The 23,524-nt window shown below is 40.9% G+C and overlaps 1 protein-coding gene across 2 annotated transcripts in view; it reads left to right on the top strand.

Moving 5' to 3' along the window:
* si:dkey-96f10.1 (6-phosphofructo-2-kinase/fructose-2,6-bisphosphatase) overlaps positions 1–23,524 on the top strand; it is a 108,108-nt gene that overhangs the window by 66,380 nt on the left and 18,204 nt on the right. For both annotated transcript variants that reach the window (XM_034172040.1, XM_034172039.1), the window contains exons 7-10: positions 744–865; positions 1,074–1,281; positions 2,522–2,668; positions 10,097–10,201. In XM_034172040.1, the coding sequence (XP_034027931.1) occupies positions 744–865; positions 1,074–1,281; positions 2,522–2,668; positions 10,097–10,201 (582 nt within the window). The remainder of the gene's footprint in view (positions 1–743; positions 866–1,073; positions 1,282–2,521; positions 2,669–10,096; positions 10,202–23,524) is intronic.

Raw genomic sequence — 23,524 nt, 5'->3', positions numbered from 1 at the left:
TTAGGTATTTTGTGGACATTAGGGCTGCACCGAACAATAATTGTTTTATTGATTATCGATTCTTTTTTTCGTTACTCCATTAATCTATCGATAATTGTTTTCACTTATGCTCACTATTATGTTTATTGCTCAGTAACTGTAACAACAAATTTAGCGAAATTAAATGAAAAAAATTGTCATTTATAGTTCAATAATCAACTGAATTTGTTTTTTTAAAAAAGCACTGCTGGACATTATTCAACCAACAAAATAGCTCAGTATGAACTTGTAATCTGTCTCTGCCACCCTCTCCAAAATAAAATTAATGCAAGAGCTTGTTTCATTCAAGTAACAGGAATGTAGTGCATGATACTGCTCATTAGTCCAGTACTTTAATTTACACACACACACACACACACACACAGACCAATCCGATCTCATGCCAAGTTCCTGATGGCATCACAAAAAGTGATTTAATCTATTACTTCATGATACCGTCACAAAATGGAGCTGATTTTCATGATGGTGTCATGAAAAAAATTTTGTGACGGTATAATGAAATTTGGAGTGACATAGTGTGTGTGGAGGGTTGTTATGGTTAAGGCTAAAATTAATGTGTGAAGGGTGACTGTGTCACAAAAATGTAATACATTTCGTGAGAGTATCAAGAGAAAAATGTGAGACGGGGCTGTGCTGCCACAGGAGTGATCCATCGTGAGTTCAGAATGAGATTTATCTCTTGTTCTTCATTTTTCCTGAAACAGCAAGTGAAACTGAGCAGTCCAGACTACGTGGGCTGTAACAAAGAGGAGGCTGTGGCAGATTTCCTCAAGAGGATTGAATGTTACAAGCTGACGTACATTCCACTGGATGACAACAAGGACAGGTGATGACATCACTGATATCAAACCGTGAGATGAATGTGCTGATTTCTGGACTTTGGACAGGCAGAGTGATTGACAAAACCACAACTTTTCTATAAAGTGAAACAAGAAAATTTAAATTAAAAATGCACAAACCTGACAAATCTGCAGCTCTCCCTCCTTCTATGAAGTGTTTCTCAGTGTTGGAGTTTCTTACCCTCCCTCATGCAGGGACTTGTCTTACATCAAGATCTTCAACGTGGGCAGCAGGTACTTGGTGAATCAGGTCCAGGACCACATTCAGAGCAGGATAGTCTACTACCTCATGAATATCCATGTCACGCCGCGCTCCATCTACCTGTGCCGCCATGGAGAGAGTGAACTCAACTTATTGGGGCGCATTGGGGGAGATTCTGGACTGTCGCAACGTGGTGCTCAGGTAAGGGTCCATGTGCATGTCCTCATGTCTGGATTGTATTGTGCTGCCAAGATAATCTGAGACTTTGTAAAAGAAATGTCATAATTGATGATATAATGGTCAGGGTCATAGTTGGAAAAAAAAAAAACGTCTTGCGAAGCTGTTTTCTCGTAGTTGTGACAATGACATGGAATTAAGCTGCAGCTGCTAAAACATATCATCTGGTTGCTGGTTATTAAGTAGATCAAACTTTGCAGTATTTTCTGTTTGGCCAGCTTTCAGCTTGTGTTTGAATCCTGGGACCTCATTTATCAACTGTTCATATGCACAGGTTTGTGCATATGAACATTTTTACACAAAGTATAGTATTTACTGTCTTGTACACGCACAGCTGTAAGGTAGAAAAGGCAAACTGCCGTGACTACGAATGAGTGCCTCGATGCTTGTTTCACAACAGTTTATTTTGTTCTCTCTCTTCTTCTGTTCTTCTCGTGAGGAACACGAGCAACAAACAGGCATTTTGTTACCATATATGGTTAATAGGGCAGTGCAGTGTCATTTGAACCCGATATCGCGTGATTCGTTCATTTATAGGGGCAGCTGCTCCCATTGCACAATATATACACAGCATAACTTCACATGGGAAAATGCTGTACTGTTTTCGTTTCGGCTGCAGTCGCGAAAGTGCAGTTTTTTCAGTTCCCAGTGGAGAAAAGAAGACGAGGCGAATGGGAGACGTTGTGTCGGTAAGTGTTAGCCTACACTGCTAACCAGAGTATCTGCATTCTCTCACCTGCAAAACTGCCTCGACACATTTGAGCTTCGGGTCATAAACAAACCACAACACATGTCCACTTTCCACCACATCGTCACTTGTGTAATTTGCCCAAAATCTCAGAGAAAGTGGTGTGTTTCTCTCCCTGGAAGTAGAAAAATTAAATCAAATGCGTCATATTTTACCCCTTTAGCAAAACAAGACTGCACTGCCCAATTGAGGGCATTTTTGAATGCAGATGACCATGAATGTGCACGAGCATGATGGTTTAGAATGTGAGGGATTTATCAACAGCTGATACTTATGTGCGTACAAATGGCATGCGCCTGTTTGATAAATACAGATTTATTTTATTTATTTATTAGTACTTACACTCATAGTAAATTTTGTTTGTATCTCAGCATTTAGAACTTTTTCTACACATCCATTGATAAATGAGGAGCCTGGTCTGATCTGCTTTGTGCTGTACCATGTGTTGTGTGTCAGTTTGCCAGCACTCTGGGCACGTACCTGCGTGGTCAGTGTATCAGAGACCTGAAGGTGTGGACCAGCCACATGAAGAGGACTATCCAGACTGCCGAGGCTCTGGGAGTCCCATACGAACAGTGGAAGGCCCTCAACGAGATTGACGCTGTGAGTGCAAAACATCACCCACTTTTATTTTATACGAGGTCTCTTAGATAATAAACCGACCCTTTTATTTTTTTTTTAACTATATGGATTTGAATGACATGCGATTACACCAATCATGCTTGAACCCTCGTGCGCATGCGTGAGTTTTTTCACGCGTGTCGGTGACGTCATTTCCCTGTGGGCAGGCCTTGAGTGAGATGTGGTCCCGCCCTCTCGGCTGAATTCCTTTGTTTCACACGCTGCTCGAGACGGCGCGCGTTGCTTTATCAAAATTTTTTCTGGACCTGTGAGGAATATCCGAGTGGACACTATTCGAGAAATTAAGATGGTTTTCTGTGAAAAGTTTAACGGCTGATGAGAGATTATGGGGTGTTTCTGTCGGTGTAAGGACTTCCCACGGAGCGGGACGTCCTGCAGCGCTTCCAGGCGCTGTCGTCGGCCTGTTTCGAGCTGAAAACATCCTAATTTAAGGCTTAATTCACCCAGGACATCGTGAGAGAACAGAGAAGATTCAGAAGAGGCCGGCATGAGGAATTTATGCGGACATTCCACTGTTTAAGGACATTTTTTTAATGAAAGACGTACGCGCAAATTCGCCGAGTCGTTTCCGTGACGACTCGGCAAATCTGTGTGCGCCGCGACAGGAAAAACACCTCCGTGTTGAAAACCATTTGTAGAATTCAGGCGGCTTTTAATGGCTTTCAACAAGTGAGTAACTGAGAAATTGTTTAACAGCTTGGGCATGTTCCAACTTGCCCGTTAAGGTTTCCAACGGAGGTGTTTTTCCTGCCGCGACCCCCCGCGGTCGGGTCCAGCCCGACATGCGACTCTGCCCGCACGTTCTTTCATTACAAAATGACCGTTAACAACGGAATGTCCGAATAAACTCCTCATGCCGACTTCTTCTGAAAGTTCTCTGTTCTCTGACGACTTACTGCGTCAACAGAGCCTGAAATGTGGAAGTTTTCAACTTGAAACGGCGAGACGCTGCCGCCTCGAAGCGCAGATCGCTGTCAGGCGCCGTGGACCATCCTTAAAGCGACACTACCAGACCAAAATCTCTCATCAGCCGTTAAAATTTTTACCGAAAACCATCTGAATTTATTGAATGGTGTCCACTCAGTTGTGCCTTACAGTTTTGAAAAAATTTTTATCAAACAAAGCAACAGTCTCTGAGCCATTCCTAAACAATGAAAAAAATCGACGAGCGGGTGGACGACTCTTCACTCAAAGACTGCCCACAGGCGAATGACGTAACCGACAGGCGTGAAAAAACTCTCGCATGCCCACGAGGGTTCAAGCATGTCTGATGTAATCACACGTGATTCAAATCCATATGGTTTTTGAAAAAAATAATAAGGTCGGATACTTTTCTAATAGACCTCGTATATCTGCTAACTGCTAATTATCAAAGCTGATGTTTTCATTATCGGATTAGCTTTTCAGATAATTTTGAAAACCATCAGCGGACTAGTATCTTCCGATGAATTTTGGTTCGATCATTTTTATACCGCTAACATATTTTTGCAGACGTGGTGAATAAAGCTTAACTGTAACATTTATGAAGTCTGATATCAAAGATTTGAGTACCTACCTGCTAAATGTTTTGTAGTAGATGTACAGTTTTATCCTCTGCAAACAGAAGTGACCTAGTTACAGAAGAAACTGCCATAATCTCTGCAGTCAAAGGAGAACTGGTCACAGAAAAGAAAGAAAGCAAGCAAGCAAAAGAAAAAAAAAATTTTTTTTGACCCCCATACTGATCGCTGGCAATATCACCCAAGTTATCCAGAGGCATACAGTTTTAACTTATGGTTAAAATTTTAACCAAACTCATTTCGGACAGGTTATTTAAATTAATGTTACGTCTGAAGTTTTATAAAGTGGAAATATCAGATATATGTTTTAGTTTTCAAATTCAAATTCAAATTTATTATTTTATATAGCGCCAATTCACGAGAAAATCCTCTCAAGGCACTTCACACAAAAAACAATTAAAAAATTTAAAACACAATAAAAAAAATAAAAATAAACGACCATAAAAGAAAGACAACCATAAAAGAATACAAGAATAAAAACACTTCGTAATACTAATGATAAAACAGAGAAAACAAATGAGTCTTTAAACGTGACTTAAAAATATCCACAGTATCCGACTGCCGATTGTGTGCTGGGAGATCGTTCCACAGAGCTGGGGCTCGGTAGGAGAAAGCTCTGTGACCGGCAGACTTTTTATTCACCCTGGGAACACACAGAAGTCCTGCACCCTGAGAACGCACGGCCTGAGCTGGTACATAAGGGTTTACCAGGTCAGCCAGATAGGGACGTGCAAGTCCATGAACGATTTTATGAACTAATAACAGTACTTTAAAATCCGATCTTGCAGGAACAGGAAGCCAGTGCAGGGACGCCAAAACGGGTTTAATATGGTCAAACGTTCTGCTTTGTGTCAAGAGTCTGGCAGCAGCATTTTGATCCAGTTGAAGACCCCTAATCCTGGACTGCGGTAAGCCAGAAAATAGAGCATTACAATAGTCCAAGCTAGAAGAGACAAATGCATGAATCAAAGTCTCAGCATCAGCCATAGACAGGATGGGATGAATCTTCGCTATATTTCGCAGATGGAAGAAAGCAGTCCTCATAATGTCTCTAATGTGGAGATCAAAGGACAACGTAGGATCAAAAATTACTCCAAGGCTCCTCACTTTATTCGTATGATGTATAACACACAGACCTAAGCTAAGTGCTAGCTGATCAAATTTATGCCGATACCTCGCTGGACCAAGAACCATAACTTCAGTCTTATCAGAATTTAAAAGTAGGAAGTTATTAGACATCCAACTTCTTACTGATGCAAGGCAATCTTCCAAAGATTTTATGTGAGTGAGATTACCAGCAGTTATTGGCATGTACAGTTGAGTGTCATCAGCATAGCAATGAAAGGAAATCCCAAAGCGCCGCAGGATATTCCCAAGAGGTGCTACATAAAGGGACAAAAAGCAGGGGGCCTAAAACGGATCCCTGAGGAACCCCAAACTTCATGTCCCTACAATCAGAGGAGATGCCATTACACAATACGCAGTAAGAGCAACTGGACAGGTATGACGTCAACCAGGCAAGAGCAGTTCCAGTAATCCCAAAGTGATTTTCCAGCCTATTGAGTAAAATATGATGATCCACAGTATCAAACGCAGCACTAAGATCCAGCAGCACCAAGACTGTAGTGGTATCTGAGTCCATTGCTCACAAAAGGTCATTCACTACTTTAGTAAGTGCTGTCTCTGCGGAGTGATATTTTCTAAAAGCAGACTACAGTGGCTCAAAAAGATTATTTGTGATGTAGTCCACGAGCTGTCGCAAAACCACTTTTTCCAGGATTTTAGAACAAAATGATAGATTAGATATCAGTCTATAATTCTTCAATACACTAGGGTCGAGATTGGATTTCTTATGTAATGGTTTGATCACTTCAGACTTGAAACATTTAGGAACAGATCCAGAAGTTAATGAGAGATTTATAATTTCCAGCACAGTTGGTCCAAGAATGGGCCACAGGTCCTTAAATAGTTTTGTTGGTATAGGATCAAGTAAACAAGTTGTACTTTTTGTAGACGTCATGAGCTTTGTCAGCGCGCCAAGCGAGATACCATCAAAATCTGTAAATCTGGGTAACACCTCAGTGGGCGCATCCACCTCCATAGCAGTATGCAGTGGTTGGACCAAAGCCTGCTGAGATATGCTCAACCTAATATCCTCAATTTTCTTCTCAAAATAGTCCAAGAAATCCTGTGCTGAAAAGGGAGAATGAATGACAGGTGGCTGTCCATGAATGAGAAATGCCACAGTTTCAAACAAAACCTTTGAGTTATGCTTGTTTTTATTGATCAAATCAGAATAATAGGCACGCTTTGTAGCCAGTTGTGCATGCTTATAATCTAAGACAGCATCACGCCTTGCAAAGTGGAACACCTCTTGTTTGGAACTACGCCATTTCCGTTCCAACCCTCTAGCCTTCTGCCTAAGGTCACGCAAATAACTGTTGAACCAAGGAGTCTGTGCCTTGGGAAGGCATGGCCTTAATAGAGGAGGCGCAGTCTTATCGAGTGTGGTTTTTAGCACTAAATTCAGGCTATCAGCAAGGCTGTCTACTGACTGAAAATTCATCAAGCTTGAAGTCAAGATTTCTGGTAGTCTCGCTTTGAGTTCAGTCAGAGTTGAAGGTTTAATACGTCGCCGCAATGATAGGCAAGGTTGTTGCTCCACTAAATGCGGCAGCGTAATTGTAAACCTAATAAGCAAGTGGTGGTATATATATATATATATATATATATATATATATACACACACACACACACACACACACATGTACACACACACAGAGAGCATCCAGAAAGTATTCACAGCGCTTCACTGTTTCCACATTTTGTTAGGTTACAGCCTTGCTCACTACAAACTTCTACACACAATACCCCTAATGACAATGGGAAAAGGTTGGGGGGGGGGTTGTGTGTTTGTTTTAGTTTTTTGTTAAATAAAAAAAAAAAAACAACTAAGAAATTACATGCAGCCAACATAAGTATTCACAGCCTTTGCCATGAAGCTCAAGATTGAGCTCAGGTGCATCCCATTTCCACTGATCATCCTTAAGGTGCAGCTTAATTGGGGTCCACCTGGGGTAAATACAGTTGATTGGACATGATTTGGAAAGACACATACCTGTCTACATATAAGGTCCCACAGCTGACAGTGCATGTCAGAGCACAAACCAAACATGAAATCAAAGGAATTGTCTGTAGGCCTCAGAGACAGGATTGTCTCGAGGCACAAATCTGGGGAAGGGTACAGAAACATTTCTGCTGCTTTGAAGATCCCAGTGAGCACAGTGGCCTCCATCGTCTGTAAATGGAAGAAGTTCAGATCCACCAGGACTCTTCCTAGAGCTGGCCGCACGTCTAAACTGAGTGATCGGAGGAGAAGGGCCTTAGTCAGGGAGGTGACCAAGAACCCAATGGTCACTCTGTCAGAGCTTCAGGATTCCTTTGTGGAGAGAGGAGAACCTTGCAGAAGGACAACCATCTCTGCAGCAATCCACCAATCAGGCCTGTATGGTAGAGTGGCCAGACAGAATCCACTTCTTAGTAAAAGGCACATGGCAGCCTGCCTGGAGTTTGTCAAAAGGCACCTGAAGGACTCTTAGACCATGAGAAACAAAATTTTGTGGTCTGATGGGACAAAGATTGAACTCTTTGGTGTGAATGCCAGGCGTCATGTTTGGAGGAAACCAGGCACCATCCCTACAGTGAAGCATGGTGGTGGCAGCATCATGCTGTGGGGATGTTTTTCAGCAGCAGGAACTGGGAGACCAGTCAGGATGGAAGGAAAGATGAATACAGCAATGTACAGAGTCATCCTGGATGAAAACCTGCTCCAGGGTGCTCTTTACCTCAGACTGGGGTGATGGTTCATCTTTCAGCAGGACAATGACCCTAAGCATACAGACAAGCTATCAAAGGAGTGGCTTCAGGACAACTCTGTGAATGTCCTTGAGTGACCCAGCCAGAGCCCAGACCTAAATCTGATTGAACATCTCTGGAGAGATCTGAAAATGGCTCTTCACTGACACTCCCCATCCAACCTGATGGAGTGTGAGAGGTGCTGCAAAGAGGAATGGACAAAACTAAGATAAGTGCAGCAAGCTTGTGGCAAAGGGTGTGAATACTTATGTACAAGTGATTTCTTTGTTTTTTATTTTGAATAAATTTGCAAAAATAAAAATAAAATTTTCATGTGGTCATTATGGGGTGATGTGAATAGAATTTTCATGGAACTCCATTTTGGAATAAGGCTGTAACATAACAAAATGTGGAAAAAGCGAAGCACTGTGAAAACTTTCCAGATGCACTGTGTGTGTGTGTGTGTGTGTGTGTGTGTGTGTGTGTGTGTGTGTGTGTGTGTGTGTGTGTGTGTGTGTGTGTGTGTGTGTGTGTGTGTGTGTGTATATATATACGAGGTCTGTTAGAAAAGTATCGGACCTTTTTATTTTTTGCAAAAACCATATGGATTTGAATCATGTGTGAATGCATCAGCCAAGCTTGAACCTTCATGCGCATGCGTGAGTTTTTTCACGCCTGTCGGTTACGTCATTCGCCTGTGAGCAGGCTTTGTGGGAGGAGTGGTCCAGCCCCCTCGGCGGATTTTCATTGTCAGGAAAATGGCCGAGCGACTGCCGCTTTGCTGCATCTAAATTTTTTTCAGAAACTGTGAGAGACAGCCAGATGGAAACCATTCGGAAAATTCAGATGGCTTTCGGTGAAGAACGTATGGGCATCACACAGATTAAGGAGCATTACAACTGGATTAAAGACAGCCCACAGCGGCTGAGGGCGCGCCGCACTTCGAGCGGCCATCGACAGGCTGAAACGACCAGATGATTTCCAAAGTGAAGGCTGTGTTGATCCGGGACGTCGTCTGACTACCAGAGAAATTGCAAGAGAGGTGGACATAGCACTTTTTCGGCACATTACACTGTTACAGAAGATTTTGTAATGAAAGACGTGCGGCGGAATTTGCGCGTCAGGACAGAGCTGCGTAATGGCGCAGAACAAAAAGCACCTCCGTGTTGGAAGTCTCACGGGACATGCCCAGCTCTTCCACCATTCGGAAGATTTTGACGGCTTTGGGTGGCTTTTCAGTCGAGTGAGTATCCGAGAAATTGTCGAAGATCTGGGCATGTCACATGTCCTGTGAGACCAGCACAGAGGTGCTTTCATTCCGCGCCATTAGCGGCTCCGTGGGGAATTCCTCCGCTCCTGTTTTCATGACAAAATCTCCTTTAACAGTGGAATGTGCCGGAAAAGTGCTGATGTCCACCTTTTCTGCCATTTCTCTGGTAGTCAGACGACGTCCCGGATCAACACAGCATTCAGTTTGGAAATGATCTGGTCGTTTCAGCCCGTCGATCGCCGCTCAGAGCACGGCGCACCCTCCGCCATTGTGCGCCGTCTTTAAACTGGCTGTACCACTCCTTAATCTGTGTGATGCCCATAAAATCATCCCTGAAAGCCATCTGAATTTTCCGAATGGTGTCCACCTGGCTGTCTCTAACAGTTTCTGGAAAAATTTGATGCAGCGCTGCTCCAGCCATTCAGACGTTTTCCTCACAATGAAAATCCGACGAGGGGGGAGGACCAGTGCTCACTCAAAGCCTGCTCACAGGCAAATGACGCAACCGACAGGCGTGAAAAAACTCACGCATGCGCACGAAGGTTCAAGCTTGGCTGATGCAATCACACATGATTCAAATCCATATGGTTTTTACAAAAAATAAAAAGGTTGGATACTTTTCTAACAGACCTCGTATATATATATACATATATAATGTATACATTTCATGAAAATTTGTATTTTTCTCTCTCTTTACCATTTCAGGGCGTTTGTGAAGAGATGATGTACGAAGAGATTCAGGAAAATTACCCCGAGGAGTTTGCACTCAGGGACCAAGACAAGTATCGCTACCGATATCCAAAAGGAGAGGTGAGAATCATATCCTTATATTATCACTTTATCATGTAGATTGTTTCACTCATGAGCCACAGGAATTTTAATTATTCAGATCATAAATGATTCTGTCTGTCATAATTTGATGAATCATAAAAACGTACCATTCTACTGAGGATTCTGTTTGATTTAATCCAATGGATTGTCACTCAGTAAAGTACAGGTTACAGTTAGATTCTTGACTAACTGGACAGTGACTCAATTTCTGTAATTGACCTCTGTGCGTCGTCACAGTGGAGCTGAAATAAAATAATTGCGGTGCGCTTGTAGTCTAGACTTTCAGCTTTAATTCAAGGGGTTTTACAGAAAATATCACATTACCCAGGTGTTTACAGCCATTCGTATCAATGAAGGCTCCATTTTCAGAGCCCATAAATAATCAGACAAATAGAAGTTTTTTTAAATATGCGTCATCACTTTTCTTTAGACAAGTCAGGGAATGGACACATGAACTTCTTCAAATCACTGAATATATCTTCTGTTTTATACACATCAGTAAGAAATACACACAGTAGGATACTGCGTGCCAAGTCTGTCTGCTGGAGGTATTGTTATGTGTCGACGCGGGTTGAGGAGCGGACCTGCGTCAGACAGGACCCAGCGCTAAAAATAACCAGAAAGCGGTTCCAAACAGAAACTATTTATTATTCACCTGTGCTTAAAAGTGTAAAAACATAAAAACAACATCCCTCTGGTGGAGTGATTCGTGGCTCGCTCTCCAGCGCCCGCAAGGATTAAAGCCGGCGCTCCTGGACTTCCTACCACCGCCAAACACCCCCCAGGTGGACACGACAAACTGATTCTCTGTGAAGCAAAGAGAAGATGAGGTAAGTCAACAGATACAACTATATCTTCCAATAAACACACGCTATCAGCAACACACTCAGGTCAGTATCCTTTTTTACTTTATGCAAATGAGCAGCTTCTCACAACAAGTGGAGGATCACTTATCCTTCACGCCACAGCAGTGAGAAGCAAACTGCACAATTCTCTTCACAATTCCAGTATACTGTGTAACAAAACTCCAAGTTACTATCAACAATTACTTAAACACTTAATTACCTTTCGTGTGTGCTGACAGCATGTGTCCTCACCCCTCCCTGCTTCACGGGCTCGATGTGTCAAAACCCAGGCGCGGTCCTCAGCGTCTCACAAACGAACGTCACAAGGTCGAGTTCCCGGCAGTTCTGCTTGAATCACACATGACTTAAATGCAGAACGCCATCCAATTATCTGCTTCAGCTGCAAGTCGTCCAGGTTGCACGTGAGCACCAATCACAGGTGCTTTCCATGATGTTGATGAGGGTGAAGACTCTTCAGCCAGCACCTTCTTCACAGACAAATCAGCCCTCATGCCACCTGGAGAGCAAAGAAAAGAAAAGAACACCAAAACATCCAGCCACGCCCCCCCCAACACACAACAGGTATCTCTGAAAAAAACTGAGTTACAGTGCAACAGGGGGTGAGGGAAGCGACCACAGCACCCACACAGCTCTGATGGAATTATAGGCTGCTGTGGCTGTCAGTCATTATTTAGACATAAAATAATCCTTATATTTCACTTGTAGACTTACTGATGGGCTCAGATGGAAAGACTGTGTTAAGAAATGGATATAATTTTTAAATGGTTTAATGCAATATTTTTGTTAAACCCAGTAAATAAAACCTAAAACTCTATACTACAAGCATGTTTTGTTTCATTTAAGCTCTGTTTTGGTAATGTACAGCAGCAAAATTTCAAATAATCTGTCACTGTCTAAATACTGATGGACTTGATTGTGCTTCTCTTTTGTTATTAATTATTACTACTATAATCGCCCTGTGACAGACTGGCGTCCTGTCCTGGGTGTACTCCACTTCATGCCCTATGCCTGCTGGGACTGCTGGCTCCAGCCCCCGCGACCCTTAGTTGGAGTAAGCAGGTATCGTAAATGGAGAGATTTTTACTATAAACCCAAATCAGAAAAAGTTGGGACAGTATGGAAAATGCAAAATAAATAAATACATAAAAGAATCCAGCAGTGATTCTTAATTTACATTTACTTAGCACTCACATTTACTTAGTACTCACACACTTCAACCTCTTAGTCCAATTAAGGGTCGTGGGGGGCTGGAGCCTATCCCAGCAGTCATAGAACACGAGGCAGGGTACACCCAGGACAGGATGCCAGTCTGTCACAGGGCCACAAAGAGACAAACAAACACATTCACTTACACACCTACGGACAATTTAAAGGTTTCAGTCCACCTAACCCGCATGTCTTTGGATGTGGGAGGAAACCGGAGCACCCGGAGGAAACCCACGCAAACACGGGGAGAACATGCAGACTCCACACAGAAAGACCACAGGTGGGAATTGAACCCATGACCTTCTTGTTGTGAGGCAACAGTGCTAACCACTAATCCACCATGCTGCCGCAAGAACAATAGCTCAACAGATAAACCGGCAAGCTGATCTAATCAGCTGAAATGATCGTTATATAGATCTGAATCAGCATTTATAACAGCCAGTAAATGAAAGAAGCAGAGAGAAGAAACATCAGCTATGGAATGCAGTGATTCATTATTCAGTGTGGCTTGTGTCACTGGTGCATAAATTTTTAAAAGAATGTACCAAAAAGCTCCCAAACATGATATATATTACCTTTTTACTCTGAAATGTTAACCTTTATTGAAGTGCTTTGACTATATTGAGTCTTAATTTACTGCCACCAGGAGGAGAACCTGAATTGATTCCCTAAATAACGATGCTGCCTCTGATGATTTTCATTCTGTACAGAGTGGTGTTTTATGAGATGTCATCATTTGTGCAAAATCAAAGAAACATTGTTGACAAAATGTTGAAGGTGGTCTGGCGATCATAGATCACCAAAAACAAAAACACTTAATGAGCTGTATGCAGAGTAACATGACAAGAGATGTAATAAAATTCAAAAATGTTTCATGAAAAAGAAAGTTTGCATTTGCACTCTGTCATATGGTAGAGAGAAAACCTCTCTCCCAGTCTGCCACACTAGATTAAAGCTACTGTTTGTACGTTTTGAAGACGGGAGAAACTCCTATGTCCATTAATGTGTTTTTAATCTTACAAACATTATTTATGACCTATGCATCATGTAAAATGACATGAAATGTAAGATAAAATAACACAGTATGAAATTTGCATCATATTTCACTTCAACTAAAACTGGTTGCAGCAAGTTGTGGCTCTTACAATCGATTTAAAAAAATTACAAATCTTGAATTATTTATTTTATTCCAGTTTGCATAGGTGCATTGATGTCCCATTACTTCAAGCACTCAGGGGCCATTAGTCCATATCACCCTTTTGAAATATGAACCACTGTGCCAGTAAAAAGGGCAGCATGGTGCTCAAGCAGTTAGTGCACTTGCTTCCACAAGGTTTCCGTTTCAAGACCACCTGTGCCCCTTACATAAAACTTGATTATTCAGTTGCTAGACCTCCGCTTGGTAGATTAATCTTTTCTTCATTGTTAAAAAATAAAGTTATGCTTATCCCTGATGTGCAGAGTCCCTGAAAGTCCATGGTAGGATTTTTTTAAGAGGATGAAATTAATTTTTAGAGCTTGTTTTGTGTTTGCTCACAATACGTTTTGCGTTCTGACACAGTATTGGCTACATCCCTTCTCAATTAATTACTTTTTGTACCCGTCACTGTGGAATGGATGTGCTCATAGCTTGGTGAGCTTGGTGTTAAATATGCAGACATTACCATTGCATGCAAAGCACAGATGTGAAAATTAGCGAGAGAAAAGTCAAAGATTTTTTTTAGAATAAGAGGGCTGTCTCCAAGAAAATGTTACAGTAATCTGGTAGATGCTGCTGATTTGAATTTGTCGTCAGTTACTGCACTCAGGGAGACGTCACAAATACAGATGGATGTTTCTGAAATGCAGAGAACATCTGCTTGTCAGAAGACGAGGATGTCTGCTTAATAAATTAATTAATAATAGGATTTCCACTTAAATGTGGATGAAATGGATAGAAGAGGGGTTTTCCTGAGGAAAATGAGGCATCTTCAGAGATGGAATTATTTCTGAAATGAGCCAAATTAAATATGGCTCAAAATACATTTCTGAGTGCATCCATTCCAGAGCCCTGGGTGTTAAGAGTGGCTGTAGACAAAACTGTGAGAGAATGCAAAACAAGCTCTAAAAATAAATTCACACCTCTTAAAAACATAATCCTGACTCTGGCCCTTCAAGGCCCCCATACTGATATGATTTGCATCATAACAGAACCATTTTGAAAATGGACACGATGATAATTTATGGCCATAATATGAACATTTACTGCCCCCTACTGAGTGTATATCGAACATGACGGTAGCCCTTGCTAGTTATTTAAGGCGTTCACAGGTCAAAGTCAATTTTGTTTTTGTTTTTATTCTTTTACAGATTTATAGATATAGTTATATAAAATAACAGAAAACTGGTTTAAACACCAAATTCACAAAGCTCAGTGTGATACATCATGTCAACAGTGTAAACAGCCAGATATGTAGTTTATAGAACAAAGTCAGGCAGCATATCCTGACATTTGTAATTTTAGGAAACCTTAAATGTCAGAAATAGTGCATGTGCTTAAACAGTTGCAGTATTTCACAGTTGCAAAAATACATGTCGTGAAACCTTGCACCCTTTTCTCATAATTGTAAACACAAAACCCAAATGCTCAAGGTAGATTCACAGAACCTTTGAATCTTCTTGCATAATCAAATAATCACCTCAGAACAGTTTGAACTGTGCTGAATACTCAAGCATGTGTTCAGTCATACACACAGTCAGTAAAAATCAGAGCACTACTGAATAGTCAGTACACTCTACATCAAATATTTGCAGATGTGTCAAGTAACGAAGTACAAATACTTCGTTACTGTACTTAAGTACACTTTTTAGGTATCTATACTTTACTCCTTTACTTATTTTTCTGCCTACTTCTGACTTCTACTCATTACATTTTCACACAAGTATCTGTACTTTCTATTCCTTACATTTTTAAAACAGCCTCGTTACTCTTGGCTTCAGTTTAATGTTTATATATATATTTCACGTCATGTGCGCCTGTAATCAACTTTTCTGCAGCACGGCTTTGCTTTGAACCGTGAACCAATCGAAGCAGTGGTTCGCAGATTGAAGCAATGCTTCGACCTATTGCTTCGTTTATTCTTTCTTTCGCTTAATTTCCCTCCCGCTAAAACCCTAAAGAGCATACTTCTGTGAGTATTATTTACCTTTTCTATGTTAAACCGACCTGTTATGGTCTTCTGAAACAGTTGATAGATGTATTTTATAACTTAAAAACGGGAGCGACGCTAACGCGTTAGCATGTCTATGGCATTTTCAATGTTAAAGTTAGCATTAAGCAGTTGCAGCTCTCATCACGTTCGGGTGCATTTGTTTTCACATTGTAATATTTCTTACATTTATTTTTGTTTATATATTAATAATCTAATGATTATTATATACAATTTTAGAGAAAGAGGCAAAAAGAACCTGAATAGAAACACAACAGAAAATATAAAAGCAACTAACAATGAACATACATAAATAAATAAATACATACATAAATAAGTGTTTCCTGTGAACACCTAGTGACTCTTACACCTCCATTTCATCCCTGTCTTATTTAATGACCATATTTTCAATGTGTTAATTTCTTCAGTGATTTCCTCCAGAACTATCTGCCAAACTTATTTAATGCTTCGATCTTAAATATGATCAATCTATCTTTGTTAGTTGGCTATGTACCACAGGCTTTTAAGGTGGCAGTAATTAAACCATTACTTAAAAAGCCATCACTTGACCCAGCTATCTTAGCTAATTATAGGCCAATCTCCAACCTTCCTTTTCTCTCAAAAATTCTTGAAAGGGTAGTTGTAAAACAGCTAACTGATCATCTGCAGAGGAATGGTCTATTTGAAGAGTTTCAGTCAGGTTTTAGAATTCATCATAGTACAGAAACAGCATTAGTGAAGGTTACAAATGATCTTCTTATGGCCTCGGACAGTGGACTCATCTCTGTGCTTGTTCTGTTAGACCTCAGTGCTGCTTTTGATACTGTTGACCATAAAATTTTATTACAGAGATTAGAGCATGCCATAGGTATTAAAGGCACTGCGCTGCGGTGGTTTGAATCATATTTGTCTAATAGATTACAATTTGTTCATGTAAATGGGGAATCTTCTTCACAGACTGATTGATTGAAACTAGAAAACTGCTGCATCCTAGTAAGAGCAGAATACTACTGGAATGAATTTGAATAAGGAAAGTTGTGGGGTTTTTTTTTTTGTTTTTTTCCTTTACTAAATGGATGCTGCACTCACTGCAGTTTATTGTCTGGAATAGTCCCAGATTGCATTTCAGAGCTTCTAGAATTGAAACATTTTCGTGCAGGTGGTGTTGGGGGGTAATTTTGGGTTTTGGGTCTTGGGCCACATGTAGAACGAATCAGTTTTTAAATTAAGCTTTCAATTCATATAGTGGCATCTACCTTTTTTTTTTTAAAGGTTACTTTATACTTTTATACTTTAAGTAGGCTTTGGAGCACATACTTTTTCACTTTTACTTGAGTAAAGAGGTCAAGTTGATACTTCAACTTTTACCAGAGTGTTTTTAAACTGCACTATCTATACTTCTACTTAAGTTACTTCTACTTAAGTAACAAATGTGTGTACTTTTGACACCACTGAATATTTGAGAACACAGTGCTAAGGGCACATAGTCTGGGAAAACAAGTTTATTCCTACAGTAAATACATTGTGTTTTCAAACAGAATTTTTCAACTCACTAAGAAGTGTAGATAACTGCAAGCAATACAATATACATAGAATGTCTGGATGCAACACTTGCATATCAATCAATCAATCAATTTTATTTATATAGCGCCAAATCACAACAAACAGTTGCCCCAAGGCGCTTTATATTGTAAGGCAAGGCCATACAATAATTATGTAAAACCCCAACGGTCAAAACGACCCCCTGTGAGCAAGCACTTGGCTACAGTGGGAAGGAAAAACTCCCTTTTAACAGGAAGAAACCTCCAGCAGAACCAGGCTCAGGGAGGGGCAGTCTTCTGCTGGGACTGGTTGGGGCTGAGGGAGAGAACCAGGAAAAAGACATGCTGTGGAGGGGAGCAGAGATCGATCACTAATGATTAAATGCAGAGTGGTGCATACAGAGCAAAAAGAGAAAGAAACAGTGCATCATGGGAACCCCCCAGCAGTCTACGTCTATAGCAGCATAACTAAGGGATGGTTCAGGGTCACCTGATCCAGCCCTAACTATAAGCTTTAGCAAAAAGGAAAGTTTTAAGCCTAATCTTAAAAGTAGAGAGGGTGTCTGTCTCCCTGATCTGAATTGGGAGCTGGTTCCACAGGAGAGGAGCCTGAAAGCTGAAGGCTCTGCCTCCCATTCTACTCTTACAAACCCTAGGAACTACAAGTAAGCCTGCAGTCTGAGAGCGAAGCGCTCTATTGGGGTGATATGGTACTACGAGGTCCCTAAGATAAGATGGGACCTGATTATTCAAAACCTTATAAGTAAGAAGAAGAATTTTAAATTCTATTCTAGAATTAACAGGAAGCCAATGAAGAGAGGCCAATATGGGTGAGATATGCTCTCTCCTTCTAGTCCCCGTCAGTACTCTAGCTGCAGCATTTTGAATTAACTGAAGGCTTTTTAGGGAACTTTTAGGACAACCTGATAATAATGAATTACAATAGTCCAGCCTAGAGGAAATAAATGCATGAATTAGTTTTTCAGCATCACTCTGAGACAAGACCTTTCTGATTTTAGAGATATTGCGTAAATGCAAAAAAGCAGTCCTACATATTTGTTTAATATGCGCTTTGAATGACATATCCTGATCAAAAATGACTCCAAGATTTCTCACAGTATTACTAGAGGTCAGGGTAATGCCATCCAGAGTAAGGATCTGGTTAGACACCATGTTTCTAAGATTTGTGGGGCCAAGTACAATAACTTCAGTTTTATCTGAGTTTAAAAGCAGGAAATTAGAGGTCATCCATGTCTTTATGTCTGTAAGACAATCCTGCAGTTTAGCTAATTGGTGTGTGTCCTCTGGCTTCATGGATAGATAAAGCTGGGTATCATCTGCGTAACAATGAAAATTTAAGCAATACCGTCTAATAATACTGCCTAAGGGAAGCATGTATAAAGTGAATAAAATTGGTCCTAGCACAGAACCTTGTGGAACTCCATAATTAACTTCAGTCTGTGAAGAAGATTCCCCATTTACATGAACAAATTGTAATCTATTAGACAAATATGATTCAAACCACCGCAGCGCAGTGCCTTTAATACCTATGGCATGCTCTAATCTCTGTAATAAAATTTTATGGTCAACAGTATCAAAAGCAGCACTGAGGTCTAACAGAACAAGCACAGAGATGAGTCCACTGTCCGAGGCCATAAGAAGATCATTTGTAACCTTCACTAATGCTGTTTCTGTACTATGATGAATTCTAAAACCTGACTGAAACTCTTCAAATAGACCATTCCTCTGCAGATGATCAGTTAGCTGTTTTACAACTACCCTTTCAAGAATTTTTGAGAGAAAAGGAAGGTTGGAGATTGGCCTATAATTAGCTAAGATAGCTGGGTCAAGTGATGGCTTTTTAAGTAATGGTTTAATTACTGCCACCTTAAAAGCCTGTGGTACATAGCCAACTAACAAAGATAGATTGATCATATTTAAGATTGAAGCATTAAATAATGGTAGGGCTTCCTTGAGCAGCCTGGTAGGAATGGGGTCTAATAAACATGTTGATGGTTTGGATGAAGTAACTAATGAGAATAACTCAGACAGAACAATCGGAGAGAAAGAGTCTAACCAAATACCGGCATCACTGAAAGCAGCCAAAGATAACGATACGTCTTTGGGATGGTTATGAGTAATTTTTTCTCTAATAGTTAAAATTTTGTTAGCAAAGAAAGTCATGAAGTCATTACTAGTTAAAGTTAATGGAATACTCAGCTCAATAGAGCTCTGACTCTTTGTCAGCCTGGCTACAGTGCTGAAAAGAAACCTGGGGTTGTTCTTATTTTCTTCAATTAGTGATGAGTAGAAAGATGTCCTAGCTTTACGGAGGGCTTTTTTATAGAGCAACAGACTCTTTTTCCAGGCTAAGTGAAGATCTTCTAAATTAGTGAGACGCCATTTCCTCTCCAACTTACGGGTTATCTGCTTTAAGCTATGAGTTTGTGAGTTATACCACGGAGTCAGACACTTCTGATTTAAAGCTCTCTTTTTCAGAGGAGCTACAGCATCCAAAGTTGTCTTCAATGAGGATGTAAAACTATTGACGAGATACTCTATCTCCCTTACAGAGTTTAGGTAGCTACTCTGCACTGTGTTGGTATATGGCATTAGAGAACATAAAGAAGGAATCATATCCTTAAAGTATATAATCATATCCTTATAGTACAATACTGTATAAACAGTACTGCAGAAGGCCAAATGACAGACAAAATTGAAATGAAAGCACATTACAGTCAACATAACTGCAAAATCAAACTCAATTCTCAATCAACAAGACTTCTCCTCCTATTACATGCGTCATTTCGGAGCATCAGCAGCAATTCACCGATTATCACCTTGTTTCTACTTCACACTACACTCCAGTCATCATCTAACTCAGCGACAGATTGTACAATAAGATTTTTACCAACAGATTTTTAGTGGGTACCGTTTGGTCTGCGACACCGTCTCCATCAATAAAAATACATTTGTGTGGTATTTCCATGGAATCCAGTACAAACATTCTCTCTGTAAAAACAGATACATTTTGTAAGTGTTACAGAAAGACAGACCTATGCTGTAGAGTGTATATACTTCTGAGTTACAACCCCAATTCCAATGAAGTTGGGACGTTGTGTAAAATGTAAATAAAAACAGAATACAATGATTTGCAAATCCTCTTCAACCTATATTCAATTGAATACACCACAAAGACAAGATATTTAATGTTCAAACTGATAAACCTTTTGTTTTTGTGCAAATATTTGCTCATTTTGAAATGGATGCCTGCAACACATTTCAAAAAAGCTGGGACAGGGGCAACAAAAGACTAGGAAAGTTGATGAATGCTCAAAGAACACCTGTTTGGAACATTCCACGGGTGAACAGGTTAAATGGAAACAGGTAAGAGTCATGATTGGGTATAAAAGGAGCATCCCCAAAAGGCTCAGCTGTTCACAAGCAAAGGTGGGGCAAGGATCACCACTTTGTGACCAACTGCGTGAAAAAATAGTCCAACAGTTTAAGAACAATGTTTCTCAACGTTCAATTGAACAGAATTTAGGGATTCCATCATCTATAGTCCATAATATAATCAGTAGATTCAGAGAATCTGGAGAACTTTCTACACGTAAGCGGCAAGGCCGAAAACCAACATTGAATGCCCGTGACCTTCGATCCCTCAGGCGGCACTGCATTAAAAACTGACATCATTGTGTAAAGGATCTTACCGCGTGGGCTTGGGAACACTTCAGAAAACCATTGTCAGTTAACACAGTTCGTTGTTACATCTACAAGTGCAAGTTAAAACTCTACCATGCAAAGTGAAAGCCATACATCAACAACAACATCTAGTAATGCCGCCGCCTTCTCTGGGCCTGAGCTCATTTGAAATGGACAGACGCAAAGTGAAAAGTGTGCTGTGATCTGATGAGTCCACATTTCAGATTGTTTTTGGAAATCATAGATGTCGCGTCCTCCGGACAAAAGAGGAAGTACACTATCCAGATTGTTACCAGCGCAAAGTTCAAAAGCCAGCATCTGTGATGGTAGGGGGGGTGTGTTAGTGCCCATGACACTGGCAATTTACACATCTGTGATGGCACCATCAGTGCTGAAAGGTACATCCAGGTTTTGGAGCAACGCATGCTGCCATCCAAGCAACATCTTTTTCAGGGGCGTCCCTGCTTGTTTCAGCAAGACAATGCAAAGCCACATTCTGCACGTGTTACAACAGCATGGCTTCGGAATAAAAGAGTGCGGGTACTAGACTGGCCCGCCTGCAGTCCAGACCTGTCACCCATTGAAAATGTGTGGTGCATTATGAAGAGCAAAATACGACAACAGAGACCCCGGACTGTTGAACAACTGAAGTCGTACATCAAGCAGGAATGGGAAAGAATTCCACCTACAAAGCTTCAACAATTAGTGTCCTCAGTTCCCAAACCCGTATTGTGTGTTTGAACATTAAATATCTTGTCTTTGTGGTATATTCAATTGAATATAGGTTGAGGATTTGCAAATCAGTGTATTTTGTTTTTATTTACATTTTACACAATGTCCCAACTTCATTGGAATTGGGGTTGTAAAACTCGTTGTATATTGTCCCTAAAACTCTCATGAATATACGAGGTATCTTATAAAACTAACCGGCAGTTTTATAAAAAAAACTATATAGATTTGAATGACATGCGATTACACCAATCATGCTTGAACCCTTGTGCGCATGCGTGAGTTTTTTCACCCGTGTAGATGACGTCATTTCCCTGTGGGCAGGCCTTGAGTGAGATGTGGTCCCGCCCTCTCGGCTGAATTCCTTTGTTTCACACGCTGCTCGAGACGGCGCGCGTTGCTTTATCAAACTTTTTTCTGGACCTGTGAGGGATATCCGAGTGGACACTATTCGAGAAATTCAGCTGGTTTTTGGTGAAAAGTTTAACGGCTGATGAGAGATTATGGGGTGTTTCTGTCGCTTTAAGGACTTCCCACGGAGCGGGACGTCGCGCAGCGCTTCCAGGCGCCGTCGTCTGGCTGTTTCGAGCTGAAATCATCCTAATTTAAGGCTTAATTCACCCAGGACGTCGTGAGAGAACAGAGAAGATTCAGAAGAGGCCGGCATGAGGACTTTATGCGGACATTCCACTGTTTAAGGACATTTTGTAATGAAAGCTTGGGCATGTTCCAACTTGCCCGTTAAGGTTTCCAACGGAGGTGTTTTTCCTGTCGCGACCCCCTGCGGTCGGGTCCGGCCCGACATGCGACTCTGCCCGCACGTTCTTTCATTACAAAATGACCTTTAACAGTGGAATGTCCGCATAAACTTCTCATGCCGACTTCTTCTGAAAGTTCTCTGTTCTCTGACGACTTACTGGGTGAACAGAGCCTGAAATGTGGAAGTTTTCAACTTGAAACGGCGAGACGCTGCCACCTCGAAGCGCAGATCGCTGTCAGGCGCCGTGAGCCGTCCTTACGGCGACACTACCAGACCAAAATCTCTCATCAGCCGTTAAAATTTTCAACGAAAACTAGCTGAATTTATCGAATGGTGTCCACTCAGTTGTGCCTTAGTTTTGAAAAAATTTTTATCAAACAAAGCAGCAGTCTCTGAGCCATTCCTAAACAATGAAAAAATCAACGAGAGGGTGGGCGACTCCTCACTCAAAGACTGCCCACAGGTGAATGACGTAACCGACAGGCGTGAAAAAAACTCTCACATGCCCACGAGGGTTCAAGCATGTCTGATGTAATCACACGTGATTCAAATCCATATGGTTTTTGAAAAAAATAATAAGGTCGGATACTTTTCTAATAGACCTCGTATTCTCTGGGTTTATATACGTTGTTATTGTGTTTGTTTTATGTAAACATACGAGAAGCTCAGGTTGTTTCTCCGTTATGTTCAGTGGGAGTTGCTGTGCACCGCAATCGCTTCCTGTTCATGCCATTGTGAGGGAAAGTGAAGTTTGCTCTTTAACGTCCTGCTTATTGTCCTTTACAGCACTGTTTGTCCTGTAATATATCTATAAGATGTCTAAAATTTGTTTTTTGTTTATTAAATTCCACACAGATTAAACGTAGCAGAGACAGATTATTTGGAATATTTGTTTTAGCAAGTTTTCAGGGTATCATGCATGCAGCCTCTTAGTAACATGATGAAAAGCATTAAAATCACATTTTGGTAGTATCATGTGCATTTGGAATTGTTGTCATGTGGATTCTCTATGTTGTTTTGACTGCAGTGACCCTCTGGCGTGCAGGGGATTATGGGATATCTCAATAGGCCGAATAAGAAAGTTTTACAAAAAAGACTGCATAAGAGCTCTAAATTGTGTCTGACTGGGTGAAAACTGCTTAAGGTTTTGCCGAAAGAGTTGCTTGATTCAGGAAATGCTTTCAGGCCACTGAGAATTTGGTTCAGGGAATTGAGTATTTTAGCAATTCAGAAAAACTGTAATAACGGGTGTCTGCAAAATATCAATGTGTCAAATGGTTTGTATCTGTGTTGTGTCTGTGCATCAG

Source organism: Thalassophryne amazonica, chromosome 6 (genome assembly GCF_902500255.1).
Source record: "Thalassophryne amazonica chromosome 6, fThaAma1.1, whole genome shotgun sequence".
Classification (NCBI taxonomy): Eukaryota; Metazoa; Chordata; class Actinopteri; order Batrachoidiformes; family Batrachoididae; genus Thalassophryne; species Thalassophryne amazonica.
This window is presented reverse-complemented; position numbering and strand designations above follow the sequence as displayed.